This window comes from Gordionus sp. m RMFG-2023, chromosome 5 (genome assembly GCF_954871325.1).
Source record: "Gordionus sp. m RMFG-2023 chromosome 5, tfGorSpeb1-WG-v2, whole genome shotgun sequence".
NCBI lineage: Eukaryota > Metazoa > Nematomorpha > Gordioida > Chordodea > Parachordodidae > Gordionus > Gordionus sp. m RMFG-2023.
The window spans coordinates 20,237,504-20,263,273 of record NC_088779.1 but is presented as its reverse complement, the minus strand read 5'-3'; the positions used below and the strand labels follow the sequence as shown (position 1 = coordinate 20,263,273).

At 25.8% G+C, this 25,770-nt stretch overlaps 1 protein-coding gene and 1 long non-coding RNA gene across 2 annotated transcripts; both read left to right on the top strand.

The window, feature by feature from the left end:
- The first annotated feature begins 608 nt into the window (after positions 1 to 608).
- On the top strand, positions 609 to 6,821 carry LOC135929680 (4-hydroxy-2-oxoglutarate aldolase, mitochondrial-like). Its single transcript, XM_065466366.1, has 2 exons — positions 609 to 673; positions 5,758 to 6,821. Exons 1-2 carry the CDS (start codon positions 636 to 638, stop codon positions 6,755 to 6,757), a joined length of 1,038 nt encoding a protein of 345 aa, XP_065322438.1. The 5' UTR covers positions 609 to 635; the 3' UTR covers positions 6,758 to 6,821.
- Positions 6,822 to 9,466: 2,645 nt separating this feature from the next.
- Positions 9,467 to 24,498, top strand: LOC135929416 (uncharacterized). The gene is made up of 3 exons (XR_010572592.1): positions 9,467 to 9,546; positions 23,940 to 24,149; positions 24,472 to 24,498. It is a non-coding gene; the product is annotated as an uncharacterized LOC135929416 (long non-coding RNA).
- The last annotated feature ends 1,272 nt before the right edge of the window (positions 24,499 to 25,770 follow it).

Sequence of the window (25,770 nt, the reverse complement as noted above, 5' to 3'; positions counted from 1 at the left end):
AATCTATATATTCATATTAATTGTTTTAAAAATAATAGCAAATCTATATTTAATATATAATAGAATTCAAAAAAAAATCGTTTAGGTGGCTATTCAAATATTTTATTTAGTTCAAGGGGCTACTAGGGAGCAGTTAAAAAAATTCTGTTTAGGGGGGCTATTTAAATTTTTGGGGAGCCTCAACCCCTGCTTGCACCCCCTCATCTTAGTGACGTTTATTCATATCTTATTTTTGTGTTTTCGTTTTGCTACATTTTTAAATATCAAAAATTTTATTTTAATAAATCACTTTAATAAGATATCTCAAACAAATTAAAATAATCAATATTCATAAAAAATAAGTTTTGATCTGGTAATCCCCAATGGTAATTCCTTGATCAGTAATGGATTAAAAAAATAATATATATATTCTTTAAAAAAATATATATACCCATTGATAATGACGATAATCTTGAATTTACATTAAAATTAATTCATAGCTATATCATTTCCCCAATTATATAAATGGAATAAAAAAGTATTATAACTAATAATGAATGTCATGTATTATCTCTATAAAACATTCTTTGTAATCATAATTCGTGTAAAATGTAATATTATGTCAATCACTTTGGTTAAATTGCATGCATTAACTAATGATCTCATGTGTTCTATCAAAATCTTTCCATTTCAAGTCTCTTCATTTATATATCATATTCATAGGATATTTTGTGTATCTATTCGTCAGTTATATCTTAAAAATTATAATTTAAAATAAATTAAAAATCAATAGAAGAGTTACTAAACTGTTATTTATTGATAAACTTATTATTTCTGATCATTTTGAGTTGCAAATTTTAATTAAGGGCCAAAAAAATAATGATATAGATTTTAAATAAATCAAGTAGCTCAATTAAAATGTTAAGCAACATATTTTAAAAAGTTTTTTTGGGCAGGTCCATTATATGGCTGCTGCAGAACATTTTACCTCCACCCCCTTTTGATGTTAATGGGGTATTCCACACATTTTTCCAGTGATCAATTTATTATATAAGCAATTTAACCAATAAAATCTATGTGATCAGTGGTGTAATCAGGCCAAAAAATTTAGGTGGAGGAGCAATATAAATGGTCAAAAATTAACTTTTTTTCAAATTACCTAAAAAAATGGACTGGAATAAAATTTTATTCTCAATTTTTGTCTATAGGTATTTTTTTGAGGATATATTTATCCAGGTCTTTTGGTTTTAGACATTTTTGTCAATGATTGCTTTTAATTTTTGCATAACATAGTAGTCTGGATCACAATTAGATACCATATCAAAATAAAAAATATTCAAAACAAATATTAAAAATGAATACAAAAATCAAGTTGATTCCTGGATGTAACCAGGATTTTTCATGTTATTGTTAGTTATCACCAAAGGCAGCGTTGAACGAATCGATATTTTCGCTATTTTTTGTTAGGATCAACACTGCCACATGTTATAATGTATATTTATAAATCATCGTTTTTGGAAATCATCTGTGGTCTACTCTATAAGCATATGTAGCCTAGTTGGTAAATGTGTGGAGATCACTAATTCTATATATAGCCCGGGGGAGCCAGACCCACTCTCCAAAAAAAAATTTTAGCCCCCATAAACTTTTCCGGTCCTCCAAATTTTAAAAAATTTTTGTAATATATTATTTTTAAAAAATTTTAAATATTTATTCAAAAAACATGTCTAGTTTGTAAATTTCTTTCTCTCCTGTTTTATTTTTATCCAATATTAAATCATCATTCATCCATATTTTATCACTTTCATGTGTGTTTGTGTTTAACATTATATAGGTGCTTAACCTTGTTTTAAATGTACTCATTTCAATGATAATTATTTTATTTATTATGGTTCAATCACAATATCATTATCTTTTGAAGGTCTCTGATATAGATCTGATCATAAAATCCGGGATTTTCTGAAGCTAATCAAGTGATTACTCAAGGCTTGATATATATATCAAATCTAAGGAAACAGATTGAGACTGTTCCGTAAATATTTATTAAAATAAAAAAGGTTCTTATTAAATTTTTATAAAATTTGGTAATTATTGTGCAGTGTTGCTAAACAGCTTGATTTTGGCCGATTTCTAAAAATAGTCCGATTAAGATCTTAGACAAAATAATATTATCTAAGCCCGATATAATCAGTTATTTAAAACAGCAGTGAATATTTTAGAATTATGAAGAAAATACTGAGATAACAAAAATTTTGGTAAGTAAATACAATAGCTATCTTTTCATCCATGAAACAAAAATTACGCATGCTGCAACTGATGAAAACATAATTTATTCTTTAGGACTGTTTATAGCAATGTTTTTACACCATCCAAAAAGATCCTGAATTAAATAAAATTATGAAATTTATACCACAAAATGCCCAATATACATCACCCCAGATTCAAAATGAAGTAATATCTATTATGGCAGATATGGTGCTTGAATATATTTCAGATAAATATAACAAAATAAGATGTCTTTTATTTGTCTTAAGACTGATGTGATAAATGATGCATAAGGTTGTGAAAACCTTAGCATAATTATTCGCTATATTTTTTCTCTAGAAGTCCAAGAAAATTTAATAGGACAATGTCTTTCTGTTGAAAGCATTACTTATTGCATTTTAAAGCAACTGAATGAGTTAAATATTAATTCAACAAATATAATAAGCCAGGCATATATGGGGCAAACGTTATGTGAGGCCGAAATGAAGGAGTACAAACCCTACTTCAAAAAAAAAATTAATAAAAAAGTTCCTCTTATTGCTATAATCACAAATTACATTTTGTGGTTCAAAATTGGTATGATAATATTGTTATCATTTCTAATTTTTTTAATTTATCCAATGCGTTGTATTTTTTTAGGCGCTTTAATATATCCTGTAAATATGCAGGCCATACTCTAAGAGACTTTTAGACCAGAGGTGGACTGGTCATTTATAAGCATCTCTCATCAATTATGAGAATTGAGGCTATTAGTGAAGTATTATTTTACTTTTCTAATAGAACTCTTATCAGATGTTTCCACTCATGATTCAGTCGAAGTCTCTGGTCTTTTATCTCAATGATTTAATATAAATTACGTTAAATTAGCCATTAAATTTATAAGATATAACAACAATAGATCCACTAAATAAGTATCTACAATCAGAAGGTACTAATCTTACAGTCAGAAGGTACTAATCTAGTGGATGCTAAAAATAAAAATTGTATTGATTCCACTATCAATATATTAAAAAATAAAAAAAGCGATAATTCTTTTGATATGATTAGAATTAAGGCTGAAAAACCTTTAGCAAAATTTAATATCACTCCCCACAAATCATCAAGGAAAACTTCAAGATTTCGAGATCAAATTACAATTTGATTGTGAAAAAGACTCCAAATGGAGTTCTTTAAAAAGGAATTATTATGAAATTGATTACATTGTGTTAATCGTTTTTTAGATAGATTTACACAAGATTACTATAATCTTCTATCATGTTTTAATACATTATCCCCCTTTGACCCTAATTTTTATATTGGATAAGAATCATTACTAAACTTAAATATGGAAACGTTACATCATGAAATGAAAATAGTTAAAGGATTATTAGCTGCAGAAGCTAAAGAAACACATAATTTTAAAAATATCCTAAATATTATGCATAAAAATAATATCATCATGCATTTAAGAATTGTATAAATGCTACTCAGCAGCCATTATCATTAGGGTACCAACAGCTTCTTGTGTGGCCTCTTTCTCTACAATAAAGAGAGTTCTATCGAGCACTAGAGAGTCAATGAAAGATCAACGTAAGCAAAATTTAGTATTGATAGCTTATGGAAAAAAATAACACAAAATATATACTTTAATTCATTTATGTTAAAATTTAAAAATAAAAATCATCGCATTATATTATAGTATTATTTTGTATTCATATTACATTAATATATTTTTAATAAAAATAGCAAAAAATTTATATGCATGCTTGATATTTGTTTTATTTTTAAAAAATAGTGGCCTGCTCAAGTAAGCAGCTGGCCCCCTAGCTGAAAATTCCTGGCTATACGGCCCTGACGGGGGATAATATATAGAATATCGGAGACGATCGCGTGATTCCATATCTTAATGTATAAAAAATGGATTTTATTGAATTTTAAAAAATAATTGGTCGGTTTTTGCAAATTAAATTGTTATTTAGAAAATGCTATACTAGCATTAACCGATTTTTCTGCATCCTCTATATATTTCATAAAATCGCCGTAGGATCAATTAAATTTCATTATCAAAATCTATAAAAAGATGATTAATTATTTTCTGGCAGGTTGGCATATCGTAATAATTTTTTTTTAATGGTTATAATGTTTTTCATCGTATTTGATAGGGCTGTGCCGATATTAAATATTGGATCGGACCGATACCTGTAAAAAACCCTATCCGATGATCTTTTTACTTTTCTTTTTTTTGTTATTTTATTTTATTTTCTAAATATTTTTTTTTAATTTTTTTTTAAAAAAGATTTATAGTATTTAAAAAGTTTTTTTTTATAAAAATAGAAAGGAACACCCAAAGTTTTATTTATTTTAAATCTTTTTAAATAACGCCAATTTTTTTATTTATACTTTAAATATGGTATCTGAATTATGGAAATATCTTAAAAAAGACAAAGATAATTTTGCAAAATGCGTTATCTGCGGAATCATCTGAGTCTATCTTCAGTACGGCAGGAGATATAGATAATCCATATCGTAGAAGCTTATTCCCAAAAAATCTGGAGGCTCTCATATTTATTAAAAAAATCTAATATATTATAATTTTATATATTAAATATTACAATTTTTTTTATAATTCATACCAACATAAAATGGATATATTATTAAATATATATTTTTTTATTAAAGTCTTAATTGTAGAAATAAAAAAATTAAATTCATAATTCGATTTTTTGCATAAAAAATATTGATTTCTTAATTACACTTGGTTCAAACGGGGGTGATTAAAATCAGTATAAATATCGGATCGGTTTTGAAGCAATATCGGAAAATATTGAATCAGATCGAATCGGTGAAAATGGATCGGCACAGCCCTAGTATTTGATATAATTTATCATATAAGTAAAAATATAAATTCCTAAAACATTACATGTATGTCTCAAAAAAGTAATTTAATTTATTAGATGGCATAAAATTTTTGTTTTATATTGATTGCTACATTTCGGTTTAACTATCTTATTTCTATATTTTCAGAATCATATTTTTTAAGAATTTAGAACTGATTGCTATTTTTCGATGAGACAAGCTCTCATAAATTAATCTTCTTGATTTTGTTTGGCTCTAAAATTATAATTAATTACTTTTATTTTATTGGGAAATTTCTCGAATTATAGCTTATAACATTTACAGACGTGATTTTTATAAATTAATTAAATTCGGTTTTATGAAGCGAAAAATTAAAAATATCCATATTTTAAAAAATAATTGTGTCAGCGTGTTTTGTTTTTATCACAAATAAATTTTCCTGTTTTCTAATTTGATAAATTTTAATAAGAATATTAAAACGGCTAAATAAATAAAAAAATATAAAATTTTTTATAGATTTATTTAAGTATATTCTATCAATTGTAGATAGAAATATAATTACCGGCTATTTTCATAGAAACGGCTGGACTTAGTAAGACCCGGCACCCTTCTCATACCAGATTCAATATTCAGAGAATCTCTAATTTTATTATTATTTTTTTTGATAAAAACATTCAGAAATATTATTAATTCATCATCTGTCCGTTACCTGAATTTATCCGGAATTTTTAACCCGACATGCATTCCCTTCACGAATGACGGAAATATAGATTTTGATGCGTTAAACCACAATATACGAATATTTGAAAACATATCATTTTCGGGTTACATATTGTTTGGCACTACAGGAGAATTTCCTTACCTAAATCTTAAAGAAAAAATTAATGTATTAAGAGAATTTAAACATAAAACGTCACCGGAGAAAATTACAATTGTAGGGACTGGTTGTGAATCAACTGATGAAACTATTAAATTAACTAATGTCTTGGCAAAGGAAGGCGCCCATGTCGCCCTAATCCTGCCCCCTTATTATTACAAAGGTTTATCATCCGACGATATTTACTTGGTAAAACATTTCGAAGAGGTGGCAGATAGATGTAATATTCCCGTAATTTTATACAACATGCCCAAATGCACGGGCGTCAATTTATCAATTAACATAATCCTTAAATTGGCGCAGCACCCTAATATAATAGGGCTCAAAGAATGTGATAACAACATAGTTAAATTGTCTCAACTTAATTATGCTTTAAAGTGTAAAAATGATTATGACAAGAATGGATTCAGAGTATTGATCGGTTCGGCCAGTATGCTGTATCCTTCCCTTCGATTAGGTTACACAAGCGGTGGTATATGTGCTATGGCCAACATTTTAGGAAAACAATTGTTAGTTATAAACGATATATTAAGTGATAAAAATTTGTCCCAAGATCCAGAATCGATCGAAAAAGCAAATATCCTTCACAATTTAGTCATGACCACCAATGAATTTCTTGGCCGTTCCGGTGTACCAGGCTTAAAAGTTGCGATGACCCTTCTCGGCTACAGAGGAGGTTTTCCTCGCCCTCCTTTGTTACCTTGTTCTAGTCAAACAATTGATGAGATAAAAACATTTTTGACTAGAATTGGAATAATTGGCGAAGTTAATGTAAATTCAAAATTACAAAGTACATTTTAAAAAAAGCATATTCTTTGCACATATGATGAAATATATTATATATATATCTAATGCATAATTTAAAATATTTTTAATAAATCGTCATTTAATTATGCTTATTAAATCTGGGCCAAAGCAGGGAAGGATATTCCAGCTATATTAGGATCTGCGTGTAACCTTGGTCATAATCTAACAATCTAGAATCATTAAACAAGAAATAGAATGGCAAATACTTTTTTAGGCTATAAGTCGCATAGAAACTCGCACGACCGGTTAGGGTCAATTTACATCTTAAATTTTAGTTAATATATAGAGAAAGATTAAAATAAGCTTTATTAAAATCTGTTATAAAAAAAATTATATTAACTATCCCCCCTCCCCCCCCCTATTCTACTCTAAACCCCTATCAATTTTTGCAAGTTAATAACCCTTTCCTCTATTTTTCCTATTTCCAGAAATAAATAATATGTTCAGCATGTCTGTTAGGATTATTAGGGTAAAATTTAATTTAAAAAAATATTATTTACACCCACCAAATTATGAAATTTGCTTCTGAAAAAAAGTTATAGCTTGAACTGCATTAAGTCATGGGGATGTGGATAGTTTTCCCGAGTCAGCTGGCATGTTATATTTCCACCCGAATATAATGCTATGACGACGAATAAGATATAGAGAACAATTTAGTAGACGATTCTAATTTTCCTGATACGGAAAGACTGAGATAATTGTAGTAATTATAATTAGTCTATTGAAGCGATTAAAAGGCGCTTAATCATTAAATCGGAAAAAATTTTCACTTAGCTTTATTTTCTATGATGATCCATTCTTTTATAGTTGACCAATATTACATTTATTCAAAGAAAATAATAGATATATTATTCCAATATTATGCCATTTCCAGATAACGTTTTTCCAAAGCGGCTTTGAGGCATGTTTCCACGCTAGTAAATTGCCTTTGAGACCATTTACGATCAAGTTTTTTTTGAAATATTATATCATACAAAAATATTAATTTGATAAATTAATCTTTTATTTGGGAATAAAAATAAATGGCTGGAAACATACCTTAAAAACGTCTTTGAAAAACGTTGACCTTAAAAAAATTTATAGAAATTTTCGTGGGTATCACAGTTTTTAATAAGAAAGAATATTCCGGTAGACCTGATCTCAGAGTTGGGCAGTACCGCGAATACTTGTATCTAAGATACAAGATCCTTTTGTATCATGTACTCAGTATCTTTTTGACATTTCTAATAAATCTTGTATCTTTTTCATATTCTTGACAAAAGATACAGATTCTTTTTAATATTCATGTTTAAAATTTTACATATCACAGTATATATTTTATTTTCTTCGGGAATCTTGAATTAATTTGTTTATTTTTTTCCACCATATTTTAATATATTGACAGCCAAAATTATTTGGAAAATTTACAAATCATATTAAGGTAGAAAGATAAAAAAAATAACAACACCAAAACGAAATATGTACAGATTATATTTTATATATAAATATAACTCGATAGAATATCATTACCAATTTTATGTAATATTTTTAATTTTTGGATAATTAACACTCATGGTAGTGAAATTTAAATTATAGAAATAAGTTCCCCTGAATCATATAATCTTAAAATTTTATATGGTTTTTAAATATAAGTTAAAAAAGACAATTTACAGGCTAAATGTAAAACCTGTATAATCAAAAAAATAATAAAGGGTTAAACACAAATTTTGTTAAACATATTATAGTATATTATTTATGTGTAGTTAAAAGGGGCATAGGTTATCTTAAAAATTCAAGTTTACAATATTGTCTACCTTTAAAAACTGCCCAAGATGGTATGGGTAAAAGATTTTAAGAAAATATTTTCCTATGATTTGAATATAATGTGGCTTTTTTGACATCAATATCACATCCATATTTTAAGAACTTATGGATTGAGTTGGATAATAAAAAAATTTCAAAATATATTAATAAAAGAAGTCCTAAATGTAGTACCAGAGTAAATAATAAAGTTCAAACTATAAAACCAATGATTAACATCTAATAAAGAAAATGATAATTATTTTTCTTTTGGTGAAACAAATGGTGCTGAGTTCAATAATACAAATAACAATGGCTGGAGATTTTAAATTATATTAAGTCGAAATATATTATAAATGCTTAATTTTTATCCTTCTATTAAGGAAATTTTTTATACATATAATTCATCAGCTCTAATTGAAAGGTTATTTAGTTTTGGTAAAAATGTTAAATACGCCGAAACGACAAAGGTCTAATGATAAATTATTTGAAAAATTTGATTATCTTATAATGATTGTATTTTAATTACTCTTTTACAAATTAATATTTCAACTCCAATTAAAAATACTAGTCTCCCTTCTCAATCTATGCTATGAATGGCTAATATTAAAATGCCTGATTATTATAATTAACTCATCATTAAATGTTTTATTAATTATTGTAAATATTCATTCTTATTATATGTGTATGTTATGTTCTTCACAAATATATAGTAAAAACTGTTTTATAAGCTATTCTGATTTAATTGGTAATGATAATTTAAAAGTATCTTGTATCTTTTTGATATTTTGAAAAAGATACTAGTATCTGTATCTAAGATTCATTTTTTCACAAAGAATCTGTATCTGTTTTTAGATTCTTTTTCAAGAGGACCTGCCCAACTCTGCCTGATCTATTCCTCTTATTCGAATATCCTGTCTCATACGAAATGTAAAAAATGAAGTGAAGTAATTCTAGCTTCTCTGACGCCCTATAAAGACAAAGAGGATTTGCCACCTGGAAAAGTAGATTTATCATAGATTGTAGTGTTGTTAAAACGCCACGAGTCGCGACCCCGACCCAAAGCTCGGGTCGTTTTATTCGACTCCGACTCAATGTTTGGGTCGTTTTTTTCGACTTCGACCCAAAATATGGGTCGTTTTTTTCGACTCCGACCCAAGTCCAAGCCAAAAAAAACGACCTCGACCCAAAATATGGGTCGTTTTTTACGACTCCGACTAAAAATTTGGGTCGTTTTTTTCGACTTCGACCCAAAATATGGGTCGTTTTTTACGACTCCGACTAAAAATTTGGGTCGTTTTTTTCGACTTCGACCCAAAATATGGGTCGTTTTTTACGACTCAAACTTGAAGTTTGGGTCATATTTTTCGACTCAAACTTGAAGTTTGGGTCGTATTTTTCGACTCAAACTTGAAGTTTGGGTCGTATTTTTCGACTCAAACTTGAAGTTTGGGTCGTATTTTCGACTCCAACTCAAAGTTTGGGTCGTTTTTCTGACTCAGACTCAAACATCGGGTCGTTTTATTCAATCCGACCCAAAATATGGATCTTTTTTTTTAAAGTCGACTTAAAGTTAGGGTTGCTTTTTTTCACCCTTAACCCAATATCTAGATCATTTTTTTTGACCAAAAGTCAAATAACATTTAGTATATATTAATATTATAGGCGGGAAAGTTACTTAAAGCTTCTTTAAATTATAATACTCTGGATTAACTATTCATCATAGTTATTTTTTTAAATTTTTAAGTGAAAATGCACCATAGAAAAGAGCCATTTGTTATGATGGTTATTTTTGAACTTTTTTAAATGAAATAGATAAAAATATATATTGTAGACATGTTAAATCAAAATTTCAGTGAAGATGTACCATAGATAAGTGACAATTGTCATAATCGCCATTTTTGAGCCTTTTTGAGTTTTTTTAAAGGAAATAGCTAAAAATATATATTCTAAACATGTTAAATTAAAAATTCAGTGAGGATGTATCATAGATAGGTGACAATTGTCATAATCGCTATTTTTGAACTTTTTCAAATTTTTTTAAAGGAAATAGCTAAAAATATATATTCTAAACATGTTAAATTAAAAATTCAGTGAGGATGTATCATAGGTAGGTGACAATTGTCATAATCGTTATTTTTGAACTTTTTTCAATTTTTTTAAAGGAAATAGCTAAAAATATATATTCTAAACATGTTAAATTAAAAATTCAGTGAGGATGTATCATAGATAGGTGGCAATTGTCATAATCGCTATTTTTGAACTTTTTCAAATTTTTTTAAAGGAAATAGCTAAAAATATATATTCTAAACATGTTAAATTAAAAATTCAGTGAGGATGTATCATAGGTAGGTGACAATTGTCATAATCGTTATTTTTGAACTTTTTTCAATTTTTTTAAAGGAAATATCTAAAAATATATATTCTAAACATGTTAAATTAAAAATTCAGTGAGGAAGTATCATATATAGGTGACAATTGTCATAATCGCTATTTTTGAAATTTTTCAAATTTTTTTAAAGGAAATATCTAAAAATATATATTCTAAACATGTTAAATTAAAAATTCAGTGATGATGTATCATAGATAGGTGACAATTGTCATAATCGCTATTTTTGAACTTTTTCAAATTTTTTTAAAGGAAATAGCTAAAATTATATATTTTAAACATGTTAAATTAAAAATTCAGTGATGATGTTTCATAGGTAGGTGACAATTGTCATAATCGCTATTTTTGAATTTTTTCAAATTTTTTTAAAGGAAATAGCTAAAAATATATATTCTAAACATGTTAAATTCAAAATTCAGTGAGGATGTATCATATATAGGTGACAATTGTCATAATCGCTATTTTTGAACTTTTTCAAATTTTTTTAAAGGAAATATCTAAAAATATATATTCTAAACATGTTAAATTAAAAATTCAGTGAAGATATATCATAGATAGGTGACAATTGTCATAATCGCTATTTTTGAACTTTTTCAAATTTTTTTAAAGGAAATATCTAAAAATATATATTCTAAACATGTTAAATAAAAAATTCAGTGATGATGTATTATAGATAGGTGACAATTGTCATAATCGCTATTTTTGAACTTTTTCAAATTTTTTTAAAGGAAATAGCTAAAATTATATATTTTAAACATGTTAAATTAAAAATTCAGTGATGATGTTTCATAGGTAGGTGACAATTGTCATAATCGCTATTTTTGAATTTTTTCAAATTTTTTTAAAGGAAATAGCTAAAAATATATATTCTAAACATGTTAAATTAAAAATTCAGTGAGGATGTATCATATATAGGTGACAATTGTCATAATCGCTATTTTTGAACTTTTTCAAATTTTTTTAAAGGAAATATCTAAAAATATATATTCTAAACATGTTAAATTAAAAATTCAGTGAAGATTTATCATAGATAGGTGACAATTGTCATAATCGCTATTTTTGAACTTTTTCAAATTTTTTTAAAGGAAATATCTGAAAATATATATACTAAACATGTTAAATTAAAGATTCAGTGATGATATATCATAGATAGGTGACAATTGTCATAATCGCTATTTTTGAACTTTTTCAAATTTTTTTAAAGGAAATAGCTAAAATTATATATTCTAAACATGTTAAATTAAAAATTCAGTGAGGATGTATCATAGATAGGTAACAATTGTCTTAATTGCTATTTTTGAACTTTTTCAAATTTTTTGAAAGGAAATAGCTAAAAATATATATTCTAAACATGTTAAATTAAAAATTTAAGAGGATGTATCATAGATAGGTGACAATTGTCATAATCGTTATTTTTAAACTTTTTCCAATTTTTTTAAAGCAAATAACTAAAAATATATATCCTAAACATGTTAAATTAAAATATCAGTGAGGAAGTATCATAGATAAGGGACAAAAAATGTTATTATATATACGAGTAGTAAGGTACATAATAATTTTTGAGTGATAAAATGAGATGCTAATATATTTCTTGTAATTTTAATTTATAAAAAAATTCTTAAATATGTTATTGTCATAGACTGGGTCAGAAAATCAACTATCACATAAACTCATCTATGTTTTATTCATATTATATTTTTAAGTTTAAGGATATTAAAATATTTCCTCTTTGAAGTTTCTAGTTAGGATAAAATTTACTTGGCACATCTTACAATGATATTTATACCTTGTTTTTTTTCGAGAATAAATTTTATGCGATATTTCATGAAGGAAATTACATATCATTGTACAGAGAAATAACTTTGTATATATTATCTGCACCAATATCTTTTATATCAATCTCTATCGATGACATTTTAAATTATATTGGAAAACTAGATTGTGTAGATTTATAATTATTAATTTAAAGGATTAAGATTTTGGAATTAATTATAAATATATCTTAATAATTTTTATATGCATTTAATATTTAAAATCTCTCGTTATAAGCCTATTTAGCAAGAAAAATATTGACTAATCCTGAAATTACGATAATAGATATCTATACCTTTATATAATCTATGAGAAAAATTGCTCTCATAATATTCTTCTTAATAAAATAGTGAATAATTAACGCCTGAAAAAAAGTATAGCGCTTTATAACATGGTTCAAAGTTAATCCCAGTATCAATTTTATTTTTAATTTTTCTCAAGTGTTCAAAATTCTAAATCTTAATATCAAAAACTATTTTAGTTATCAATTTAGTCAAATAATATTAAAACACTAATATTCTCCAGTATTCATAAAAAACAACAGCCTGAAACAAGAATACTAAGCTCAAATCATCTTAAATATTTGATACATTTATAGTTTAAATATTTTTATTTAAATTATATATATTTATTAATGTACAAAAAATTTAATTTAACAATATATATAGATATAAAAATTATGTATAAAATTTATTATTCATGATATTGATATCCCATGAATCAAACATAAACACTGTTTAAGTGTTTCGGAGGCCATGCGATTTCTTTTCTTTGTTACGGTGTCCACCCCTCTTGAGAAGACACGCTCGCTCTCAACGGATGTACTTTGCTGCGACAAAAAATCTTTAGCCATCATGCAAAGGTACGGAAAACGCTCAGAATTACAGCTCCACCAATCCAACACTGTAGTCGTTGCTGAGACTACTGGATCAGCTAGGTATTCGGCGATCTCGTTCACCATTGGAACTAACGAGGCTTTCCTAAAAATATAAAATAAATTATTAAAATTAAATATATCAACTTTGAGAAAATTTAAAATAGTTATAGAATATTAAATATATACCTTCTCAGACTATTTAAGATAGTTATTGACATCATTTCACAATTATCGTCTTTTTCTGATATTTCTGGCGATATATTACACCGGTATTTACCATATAAAGCAATCAATTTTTCATAATAACATTCTTTGTTCATCCATAAAGGTATGAATGTTTTCTTGATACGTGGATCAAGAAAACTACACACATATATTTCGAAATTGTCCATAATATTGATATATTTTTGGCATTTAGCCAACATAGATCTAGACGATTCTACTATAACATTATTATTACTGGTTTCAATACTTGTTACCAGTAATATTTGAATCGTATCTAAATATAGTGCATACATCCCTATTGTAGATGTATTCGTGCTTATCTCGCACGTTATTTTATAAAAAGGATATAAAAAATCCTCTATATCTTTTAACATTCTACTCTCATCTGTATTAATGTAAAAATTTTCATTGATACATCTTTTCCCCATTTTAACAATAGTTTCTAAATTCTATAAATCAAACAGTAAAAAAATTAAATATTAATATTAATACCTTATTAATTTTACTAAGCATGAGATACTTTGAATTCCACCTAGTTGACACATCTAATGGAATTTTGCAATTACAAATATCAACAAAATCCTGCATCAAGGAAGGACTTTTATGAATTTTTTTCACCAACATCTCAACTTTTTCTAAATCTGTTGAGATTGTTGGCAGTCCTTCTTGTACAATCAAATTAATAATGTGGGCAAGACATCTAATTGTGTTAAAATTTTGGTTATATGTCTCACGAATTAAAGGAATTATGAGCTTTCCCGCCGAAAGCATGTTCGATCCATTATCATGGGTAATGGATGATATTTTATCTATTATTTTGTACTCTGTCATTATTGATAATAATAATTCTTTAATATCTTCACCCGTGTGAGGGTGGGCAAATTCCGTAATTGATAATAAGGCATTAGTTATATTCCATTTATCATTTATATAATGGACCGTTATGGCGCAATAACTTATTAAATTATTGCTGGTCCATATGTCTGTTGTTATTGCCATCTTATTTTTATAATTATGGAAGGAATTCATAATATTTGTTTTAGCCTCGTTATATATATTGTTTAAATATTTCATAGCAGTTTGCCTGCACCAAACTTTGGAGGTTTTGTTTAAATATGTAAAGATGTCTTTAAAATTTTTACTATCATACGTTCTAAATGAAATATTTTCATTGATGATATATTTGAGTATTAATTTATTTAAATGAAAATTATCGTCTGTTGTAAGTTTTCTTGCCCCTATAATAGAATCAGGCAAAGGTGGCGAATCATTGATTACTTCAGGATGTTTGGTTAGAAGATGTTTGCGCAAATTGGCTAAAATAAATTATATATATTATTAAATAAATTATATATATTATATATGTCGTATTGGGATATGGAATCATGTGAGATTCGGAATCCCAACGTTGGGAGATCTTGAATCCCCACGTTTTATTCGGGATCTTTTTGTTTAAAAATATTTAAAAAATATTCCGAATCCCCATGAATAAAAAATAAAATTACTTTTTCTTCTCTTTTTTACGGCTGGCACCACATAATTAAAAGGCGAAAATAAGGGATTTAAAAAGGGAATTTAAAAAAAAGTAAATAGTATAAAATTAAGGCATATAATGAATGAAAAGGGATGAGGTTAAGACATTTTTGTTTTAGAAAATATTAAAAAATATATTTATAAAAAATCCGAATTATTGCAACAATTATTGAATGCAATATGGCATTTCATTGAACATTTAAGCAGGGATCCAAACATTTATAACTGTTCAGTATATAAAAAATTATAATGGTTTATTTTTCTGGATGTAATATTGAGTTAGCCGTTCTAAAAAATCAAATATGAATAAGGAAAAATACTATGTATCTTTAGGTTGAGACAAATAAGGTCAGACTCATTTAGAGATTGTTAAAACTTAATTATTTATAATAAAAATGTTTTTTTTTAAAAAAAGCTAAGGACCAATATATATTTTTATTTAGTTTTTATAATTTTTTTTTACATATTTTTATATAGTTTTAATATTTTAGTGTTTTGTCATATTTTTTTAAATTATAACAATATCAATATTATCAAAATAAAATTTTAAAAAATAAAACAAATAACAATGGCAATATTTTGAAGTTTTGGAAGCAGGAAAATTTATTTCCTTTTTTGAGAAAATTAGAGAGTAAAATTTTGTCAGCCCTGGCAAATTCGGCTTCTAGTGAAAGATTATTTTTCTGTAGCCAATCGCCTATTAGAGGAAAGGCGTACACAATTGAAATAAAAAAAATAGACATTCTTCTTTTTCTAAGTAAAAATTTGGATTTATAATATGTATTTATTTTTTGTTATTATGGATTATGGAATTAAAGAAATAAATAGAATAAATTCAATAAAGTGTAAAAAATTATAGCATTAAAAGTTTTGAAAAATTTAAAAACACCGTGAATTTTCGGGCGTGAAACAAAATATTGCCTTCGAGTATTTAATGATTTAAAGCATAAAAGTAATACAATATTAATTATCTCTAAAAAATAAAATTTTCTGGTGAAAATATAATTTAATTGTTTTTTTTAAAAAAAGATTCCGAATCCCCTTAAATATTTTTTTAAAAAAAATTTATTTTTGTTATAAATATCTGAATCAGGCGGTTCCAGCAACACAAATTTCTGTAGAAAGGGCTTTTTGTGTTATCGTCACTACGAATAAAAAGGAATCTATTTATACTTGAAAATATATAGCTTATATGTTCAAATAAATATTTAAAAATGAGTTATTTTGAATCTTATATATTTTTTTTATATATAATTCATAAATGCTTATAATAAAAATAAATTAAAAGATGGTGTTGCTTCAATAAAAAAAAATTTCTAACCGTAATGAACCTTTATAATTAGCTGAACCGAACGGAACCTTTATATAAATTCCTTCTCAAGCACCGTAACCAAAACGTAACCATTATAATTTTTTATATACTGAACCGTAACCAAACTGAACCGTTATAAATAACGGTTCGGGTCCCTGCTTAAATGTTGCAATAATTCGGATTTTTGTAAATATATTTTTTAAAACAAAAAAGTCTTAACCTCATCCCTTTTCATTCATTATATTTCTTAATTTTATACTATTTACTTTTTTTTAAAATTCTCTTATTAAATCCCTTATTTTGGTTTTTTAATTATATGGTGCCAGCCGCAAAAAAGAGCATGGGGATTCGGACTATTTTTTAAATATTTTTTTTTAAAATATAAAAAAAGATCCCGAATAAAACGTGGGGATTCAAGATCTTGAATCCCCACGTTGGGATTCCGAATCCCACATGATTCCCCAATACGACATATATATTATTAAATAAATCAAAAGAAACTATATTCTAAACCCTGCCTCCTTTCGATTATTCAAACATTTGAATGTTGATGCATAATGCACTAACTAATAAAAATTTTAATACTGATATATTGCCTATCATTAATGTTAAGCCCGATTTGATCGATTTTTAAAAAGACCTGAATAATATTATGTATTCAAGGAGATTTTGCTCATAGATGACAGATAGGTTTTTATTTTACCAAATCTCGAGGCTTACTTATTATTTTGCTAAAATCCTAATTTGGCCATTTTTAAGAAATCGAAAGGGGTCGGCAGAAAAGTGATTGATTTGACAATGACCATACAAAGAAGTATTAAATAATACTAAGAATTAATACCTATTTTGTTGTTAATAAGCTAAGTTACAATCAGAAATTAATAAATAAAATATATCAGAGGGCTAGATCGTATTTTAATTTTTTTATATATACCGCCGGGCTGGGCCTAAAATTATTTATAAAAAAATATCCGAACAGGGCCGGCCATTTATATCAAATTAAATATTTAAAATCGCTTTTATTAGCTAAAAAATCTATTATAAATATAATATATTTTAAAAAAATCCGGGCCGGGCTAGCCGTATATTGTAAATTAAATATTTGTAATACCTATTATTAGCTATAAAAATCTATTATAAATAGAACTGTATTTATATTGATATAAAATTTATAAAAATATTATTTAAAAATATCCTAAATAAAAAAATATATGTATATTATTTTAAAAATAAAATAAATTAACCAATCACAAAAGAACAATAATATATCAAAAAAAAATAACATAAAAAACATTTAAAAAAATAACAAAAAAATTTAATATAAAAAGAAGTCCGAGTCAAAAAAACGACCCAAACTCTGGGTCGGGGTCGCGACGTTTGAACAACATAATAATGAGCCCCTCGAAAAAAATAGTAACCTAACTTAATATTCTAAATAATTAATATTAAGTATAAATTATTACCTTTTTTGAAAAATATAGCCAGGTTTATATATTGAATATATTTTCTATATTTTAATTAGGTTTAAAATAATAAAAAATTAGAGTAAAAAATAAAAAGATAGGTAAATTTAGCACTTAAATAAGATAAAATAGGCCATTATGAAGTAATAATTAAATCTTTATAAGCAAATATCGCAAAATTGAAAGAGCTGTACCGTCATAAAAATTAAAATTTTTTTAATTTAGTTTTTATTTTTTTATATATTGAAAATAAATAAGTTATTATTATCCACTTTTAGCTTAAAAATATTTAAAAACTGGAGGAAAGCAAAACAATTCTAGACCAACATTAAAATCCTAAAAACCCCGAAATATTTTATGTTTTTTTAAATATTAAAAAACATTACTGCCATAAGGAATAATTTCTTTTTAAATTTGAAAATTTAATTTAATGTAACTATATAAAAACAAAAATTTATTAAACTTGTAGCGGTAGTGGAACGATATATTTTTTCGCAATGATTGCATTTTTTGTGTGATTTATTTGGACTATAATTATAATTTGATTTAATATTGAAACTACTATTAATCGCAGAAGAATTTAAATCCTGTTCTATTAGTGAATCCGAAAAAGGCTCCATCTAAAATTATAAATATATTAAAATAAAGGTTATAATTGCATAAAATCGAAATAATATCATAAAGATTTATGGTTATTGATTAACTTGATTTTCTCTATCATCTTGAGTTGACCTTGCTGGCGTAGAACTTGAACTTTGAGACATCACACTAAGAAAAGTTTTATATAAAAATAATATTTAAGAAATGATTTAAATTGGACAACTTTTATTAATAAAATTTATGTTAATAATATTAAATTATAATTTTAAAAACAAAAAATGAATAAAATAAAAAAATTTAGATTTATACCCCTAAAAATAATAAAAAAAAATTTGGAAAGTTAAAAAAATGATTATTAATCATATCCCTATCCCTAACAATGAAGAAAAGAAAAAATCTCAACAAATTTGCCGTCTAGCTGGCACCACTAAAAGTAAAATAAAATATCTTTTATAATTTTAGAATTTAAATAGTCACTTCACTTCCATATGGAATTTTTAAACTAATAAAACAATAAATTTTTTAAATAAGTATTTGCGATTCCGGATGCATTTTTTCAATTAAAATATGAATTTTTTTAAATATAATTTAATAATTTAGGCGAGCCATATTTTTCATAAATGTAGTGTTAAGTCGAGTTTTTTTAAGTCGTACTGTAATTCTGAGCGTTTTCCGTACCTTTGCATGTTGGCTAAAGATTTTTTGTCGCAGCAAAGTACATCCGTTGAGAGCGAGCGTGTCTTCTCAAGAGGGGTGGACACCGTAACAAAGAAAAGAAATCGCATGGCCTCCGAAACACTTAAACAGTGTTTATGTTTGATTCATGGGATATCAATATCATGAATAATAAATTTTATACATAATTTTTATATCTATATATATTGTTAAATTAAATTTTTTGTACATTAATAAATATATATAATTTAAATAAAAATATTTAAACTATAAATGTATCAAATATTTAAGATGATTTGAGCTTAGTATTCTTGTTTCAGGCTGTTGTTTTTTATGAATACTGGAGAATATTAGTGTTTTAATATTATTTGACTAAATTGATAACTAAAATAGTTTTTGATATTAAGATTTAGAATTTTGAACACTTGAGAAAAATTACAAATTAAAATTGATACTGGGATTAACTTTGAACCATGTTATAAAGCGCTATACTTTTTTTCAGGCGTTAATTATTCACTATTTTATTAAGAAGAATATTATGAGAGCAATTTTTCTCATAGATTATATAAAGGTATAGATATCTATTATCGTAATTTCAGGATTAGTCAATATTTTTCTTGCTAAATAGGCTTATAACGAGAGATTTTAAATATTAAATGCATATAAAAATTATTAAGATATATTTATAATTAATTCCAAAATCTTAATCCTTTAAATTAATAATTATAAATCTACACAATCTAGTTTTCCAATATAATTTAAAATGTCATCGATAGAGATTGATATAAAAGATATTGGTGCAGATAATATATACAAAGTTATTTCTCTGTACAATGATATGTAATTTCCTTCATGAAATATCGCATAAAATTTATTCTCGAAAAAAAACAAGGTATAAATATCATTGTAAGATGTGCCAAGTAAATTTTATCCTAACTAGAAACTTCAAAGAGGAAATATTTTAATATCCTTAAACTTAAAAATATAATATGAATAAAACATAGATGAGTTTATGTGATAGTTGATTTTCTGACCCAGTCTATGACAATAACATATTTAAGAATTTTTTTATAAATTAAAATTACAAGAAATATATTAGCATCTCATTTTATCACTCAAAAATTATTATGTACCTTACTACTCGTATATATAATAACATTTTTTGTCCCTTATCTATGATACTTCCTCACTGATATTTTAATTTAACATGTTTAGGATATATATTTTTAGTTATTTGCTTTAAAAAAATTGGAAAAAGTTTAAAAATAACGATTATGACAATTGTCACCTATCTATGATACATCCTCACTGAATTTTTAATTTAACATGTTTAGAATATATATTTTTAGCTATTTTCTTTAAAAAATGTTAAAAATAGCGATTATGAAAATTGTCACCTATCTATGATACATCCTCTTAAATTTTTAATTTAACATGTTTAGAATATATATTTTTAGCTATTTCCTTTCAAAAAATTTGAAAAAGTTCAAAAATAGCAATTATGACAATTGTTACCTATCTATGATACATCCTCACTGAATTTTTAATTTAACATGTTTAGAATATATAATTTTAGCTATTTCCTTTAAAAAATTTGAAAAAGTTCAAAAATAGCGATTATGACAATTGTCACCTATCTATGATATATCATCACTGAATCTTTAATTTAACATGTTTAGTATATATATTTTCAGATATTTCCTTTAAAAAAATTTGAAAAAGTTCAAAAATAGCGATTATGACAATTGTCACCTATCTATGATATATCTTCACTGAATTTTTAATTTAACATGTTTAGAATATATATTTTTAGATATTTCCTTTAAAAAAATTTGAAAAAGTTCAAAAATAGCGATTATGACAATTGTCACCTATATATGATACATCCTCACTGAATTTTGAATTTAACATGTTTAGAATATATATTTTTAGCTATTTCCTTTAAAAAAATTTGAAAAAGTATAAAAATAGCGATTATGACAATTGTCACCTATATATGATACATCCTCACTGAATTTTTAATTTAACATGTTTAGAATATATATTTTTAGCTATTTCCTTTAAAAAAATTTGAAAAAGTTCAAAAATAGCGATTATGACAATTGTCACCTATATATGATATATCCTGACTGAATTTTTAATTCAACATGTTTAGAATATATATTTTTAGCAATTTGCTTTAAAAAAACTCAAAAAAGTTCAAAAATGGCGATTATGACAATTGTCACTTATTTATGGTACATCTTCACTGAAATTTTGATTTAACATGTCTACAATATATATTTTCATCTATTTCATTTAAAAAAGTTCAAAAATAACCATCATAACAAATGGCTCTTTTCTATGGTGCATCTTCACTTAAAAATTTTAAAAAATAACTATGATGAATAGTTAATCCAGAGCATTATAATTTAAAGAAGCTTTAAGTAACTTTCCCGCCTATAATATTAATATATACTAAATGTTATTTGACTTTTGGTCGAAAAAAATGATCTAGAATTGGGTTAGGGGTGAAAAAAAGCAACCCTAACTTTAAGTCGTCTTTAAAAAAAAGATCCATATTTTGGGTCGGATTGAATAAAACGACCCGATGTTTGAGTCTGAGTCAGAAAAACGACCCAAACTTTGAGTTGGAGTCGAAAAATACGACCCAAACTTCAAGTTTGAGTCAAAAAATACGACCCAAACTTCAAGTTTGAGTCAAAAAATACGACCCAAACTTCAAGTTTTAGTCGAAAAATACGACCCAAACTTCAAGTTTGAGTCGAAAAATATGACCCAAACTTCAAGTTTGAGTCGAAAAATACGACCCAAATTTCAAGTTTGAGTCGAAAAATACAACCCAAATTTTGAGTCGGAGTCGTAAAAAACGACCCATATTTTGGGTCGAGGTCGTTTTTTTCGGCTTGGACTTGGGTCGGAGTCGAAAAAAACGACCCATATTTTGGGTCGAAGTCGTTTTTTTCGGCTTGAACTCGGGTTGAAGTCGTAAAAAACGACCAAAACTTTGAGTTAGAGTCGAAAAAAACGACCCAAAATTTGGGTGAGCTGCGTTCGAGCCGACTCGGCTAAGCCGATTAACAACACTAATAGATTGTTATAATATATCACTTAATTATTTGATTATTTTAAAGCTTATTATTTAAAAATCATGGTTATTGTATTTGAAATAAAAAAAATGGATATATTTAATATGGCTACAACTTTAAAATCTGTTAAGATATTGGAATGATATTTTCAGGGTCATAAGTTTTTAAAATCTAGAAAATCAAAAAAGTTTATTCACAATAAATAAGCAAACATGAATAGGTTAATTTATGTGAAAATTATTATGTACTCTATAATTTTACTAGTGCTGTAAACATTTTTAAAAAAATCGAACGCGTTCAACGTTCATTGACAAAAATCGAACGCGTTCACGTTCAAATTCAAAAAAAGGAACGCGTTCAAGTTCATGAACGCGTTCATACGTTCAAAATTTTATGATAAATTTTTTTTTAAATTTAATTTAATATAAATAAATGCCTTATATTTTTCAACACAATATATTAGCCATGATAAAAAATAATAGTTTTATTTTGATAATATAATTATAAATACAATATAATAGAGCGATAAAAAAAAAATTTTCTTATTAATTTTTAATAATAATTGCTTTTCAAAATTTTCATCTGATGCATGAACACTTGTCAGTTAATACAGCGTTAGCTATACTAAAAACTCGCTCAACAGAGGCAGATGAAGGGATTGCGGTGTTATACTTGATAAACAATTCTTTTAAAAGGGGGAATTTATATGTTTTATCCATTGTTTCAAAAAATTGCGCTATGTTATCATCCTCCAATCTGCCCTCTTCTTCCTCGTCAAAAAAAAAGGATATCTCGGAATTGATTTTAAAACAGTGAAATATTTTTGATATTTGGGCCATGGTAATTCTAATTCATCTAATATTGAATTTTGATTTTCAGAATCTGATGATGAAATATTTATATCCATGCAAATGCTAATCTATTAAATTAAAATATAAAATATTCAAATTAATAAACTTTAATCTTATCTTCTCTAGCAGTAGCACTATGGTACTTTAATTGCAATATGAAAAAGGAAAAAGTAAAAACAGCTGATTAAAAAATATAAGACTTTTTTGTTAAAAAATTGGATTAAATATTAATTTTTCAAATAAATAAAAATATAAGACTTTTTTGTTAAAAAATGCGGATTAATATTAATTTTTCAAATAAAAAGTGTTTTTAAAATTAAACGAACGTAAAATTGAACGCGTTCATCAAAGAAAAGGAACGCGTTCACGTTCAAAGTTCGTCAAAAAAAAAGGAACGCCGTTCATCACCTTTTTTCAAAAAAACGAACTTCGTTCACGAACGCGTTCATTTTGAACGCGTTCGTTTACAACACTAAATTTTACACATTTATTTATATAAGGAAATATCTTATAATGATTAAAATTAAACTGCTATTTTGAATACTAATTTTTAAAAATATTAAAATAATAGTAATGATCCCGAGTGAATGGATGGAAAAGGTAGCACCTGCAAACCAGTTAAATATATAACCGTTGATAAAAAATAAAGGCAAAAAATTGCTTCGGGTATGCATAAATAGGAGAATCTACGAACTCGCTAAGAATATAACCGTTTCAACATGGACTGACGATAGTCATAGTCGTAGCCAGAGAGGGAATCCTCTGAAAATTATATATTCTCGTAATTAACTTTTTAAGCGAATAACCCCCCCCCCTCTACACAACTCTCTCGCCCAAAAATAGCAATAATTTAAAAGAAAAATAAGTAAAAGTTAAGAATTTTTTGAAATAATGACTTATATTAAATTAAATATTTTAAAAAAATATGACAGCCCTAGGCTTACAATAAGTGTGCTTAAAGACTTTCATAAAATTTAAGGAGGAAATCCCCCTCCCCCTAAAATCCTTGATGCATCTATGATTGTATTATAACGGGAAAAACACCCCAAATTGTCGAAAATTGTTTCAGCTTAACCAATTGAATTATTTTATTTTTTAAAAAGGTTAGAACCTATAGTTCTATATGGTGGACAAGAATAATATGTCTTAGTATAAGATGAGTAAAGTGTGAATTGCCAAAAAAAAATTTCGGGTATATTTTTATTTCCTAAAATTAGTTGTTTTCACTTTAATCTATATGAATGCTATAATATAACGGGATGAAAATAAAATAATGCATTGATTCGTTTATTCGTGATTATGATGAACAGAAAATAGGTAAAACAATATTTTGAATGATAAGCTCCAATAAAATTTTTTAGTTTTTAAAAGGATTGGTAATTATTATTCATAATATTTTTTTTATCCCTTTATAGTTTGTTTAATAGTCATGGGAGATAAAACTTATCTCAATTTTACTTTTTAAAAGTAAATAGTTCCGTTTTTAGGTTTTCGCCAAATAAAAGCAAGCATGATTTTCAGAAGCTGTTCCATCTTATAATGGACAGAGTTAACTCCTTTTCTATTATTAAATATTTCACAGATATCGGTTTATATAAAGTATTCCAAATTTTTGAACATTTAGTCATAATAGAGGCATTAAATATTTCAATAAAATGTTCTTCCAATTAGTGTTGTTAAAAAGCCCGATTCGGGTCGATTTTTAAAAACGGCCCAATTAAAATTTTCGCCAAAAGAATATTATGTAAGACTCGAGATTTTGGCAAATAGATATCCAAACCTTTTAGCTATCTGAGCAAAATCTCCAGGCCTATTGTTTATTTTGGTTAAAGTTAGGGCTAGGCCGATCCACATATTTTTTACCGATCCGATATTTTCCGATATTGCTTCAATACGGATCCGATATTACTAATTTTTAATCACTCCCGTTTGAACCAAATGTAATTAAGAAATCAATAGTTTTTATGCAAAAAATCGAATTATGAATAATTTAATTTTTTTTTTCTACAATTAAGACTATAATAAAAAAATAGATATTTAATAATATATCCATTTTATGTTGGAATTATAAAATTGTAATATTTAATATATAAAATTATAATATATTAGATTTTTTTAATAAATATGAGAGCCTCTAGATTTTCTGGGAATAAGCTTCTACTATATGGACTATCTATATCTCCTGCCGTACTGAAGGCAGACTCATATGATTCCGCAGATAACGCATTTTGCAAAATTATCTTTGTCTTTTGTAAAATATTTCCATAATTCAGATACCATATTTAAAAAAATTCTTTTATTTAAAGTATATGGCGTTATTTAAAAAGATTTAAAATAAATAAAAATTTGGGTGTTCCTTTCGATTTTTATAAAAAAAAACTTTTAAAATACTATAAATCTAT

Bases quoted from the DNA above. Each gene is read 5' to 3' on its own strand.
- LOC135929680 (XM_065466366.1), top strand. From the start codon at position 636: ATGATCTCATGTGTTCTATCAAAATCTTTCCATTTCAA. The intron at 674-5,757 runs GTCTCTTCATTT...AAAAACATTCAG, and splicing joins TCAAAATCTTTCCATTTCAA to AAATATTATTAATTCATCAT.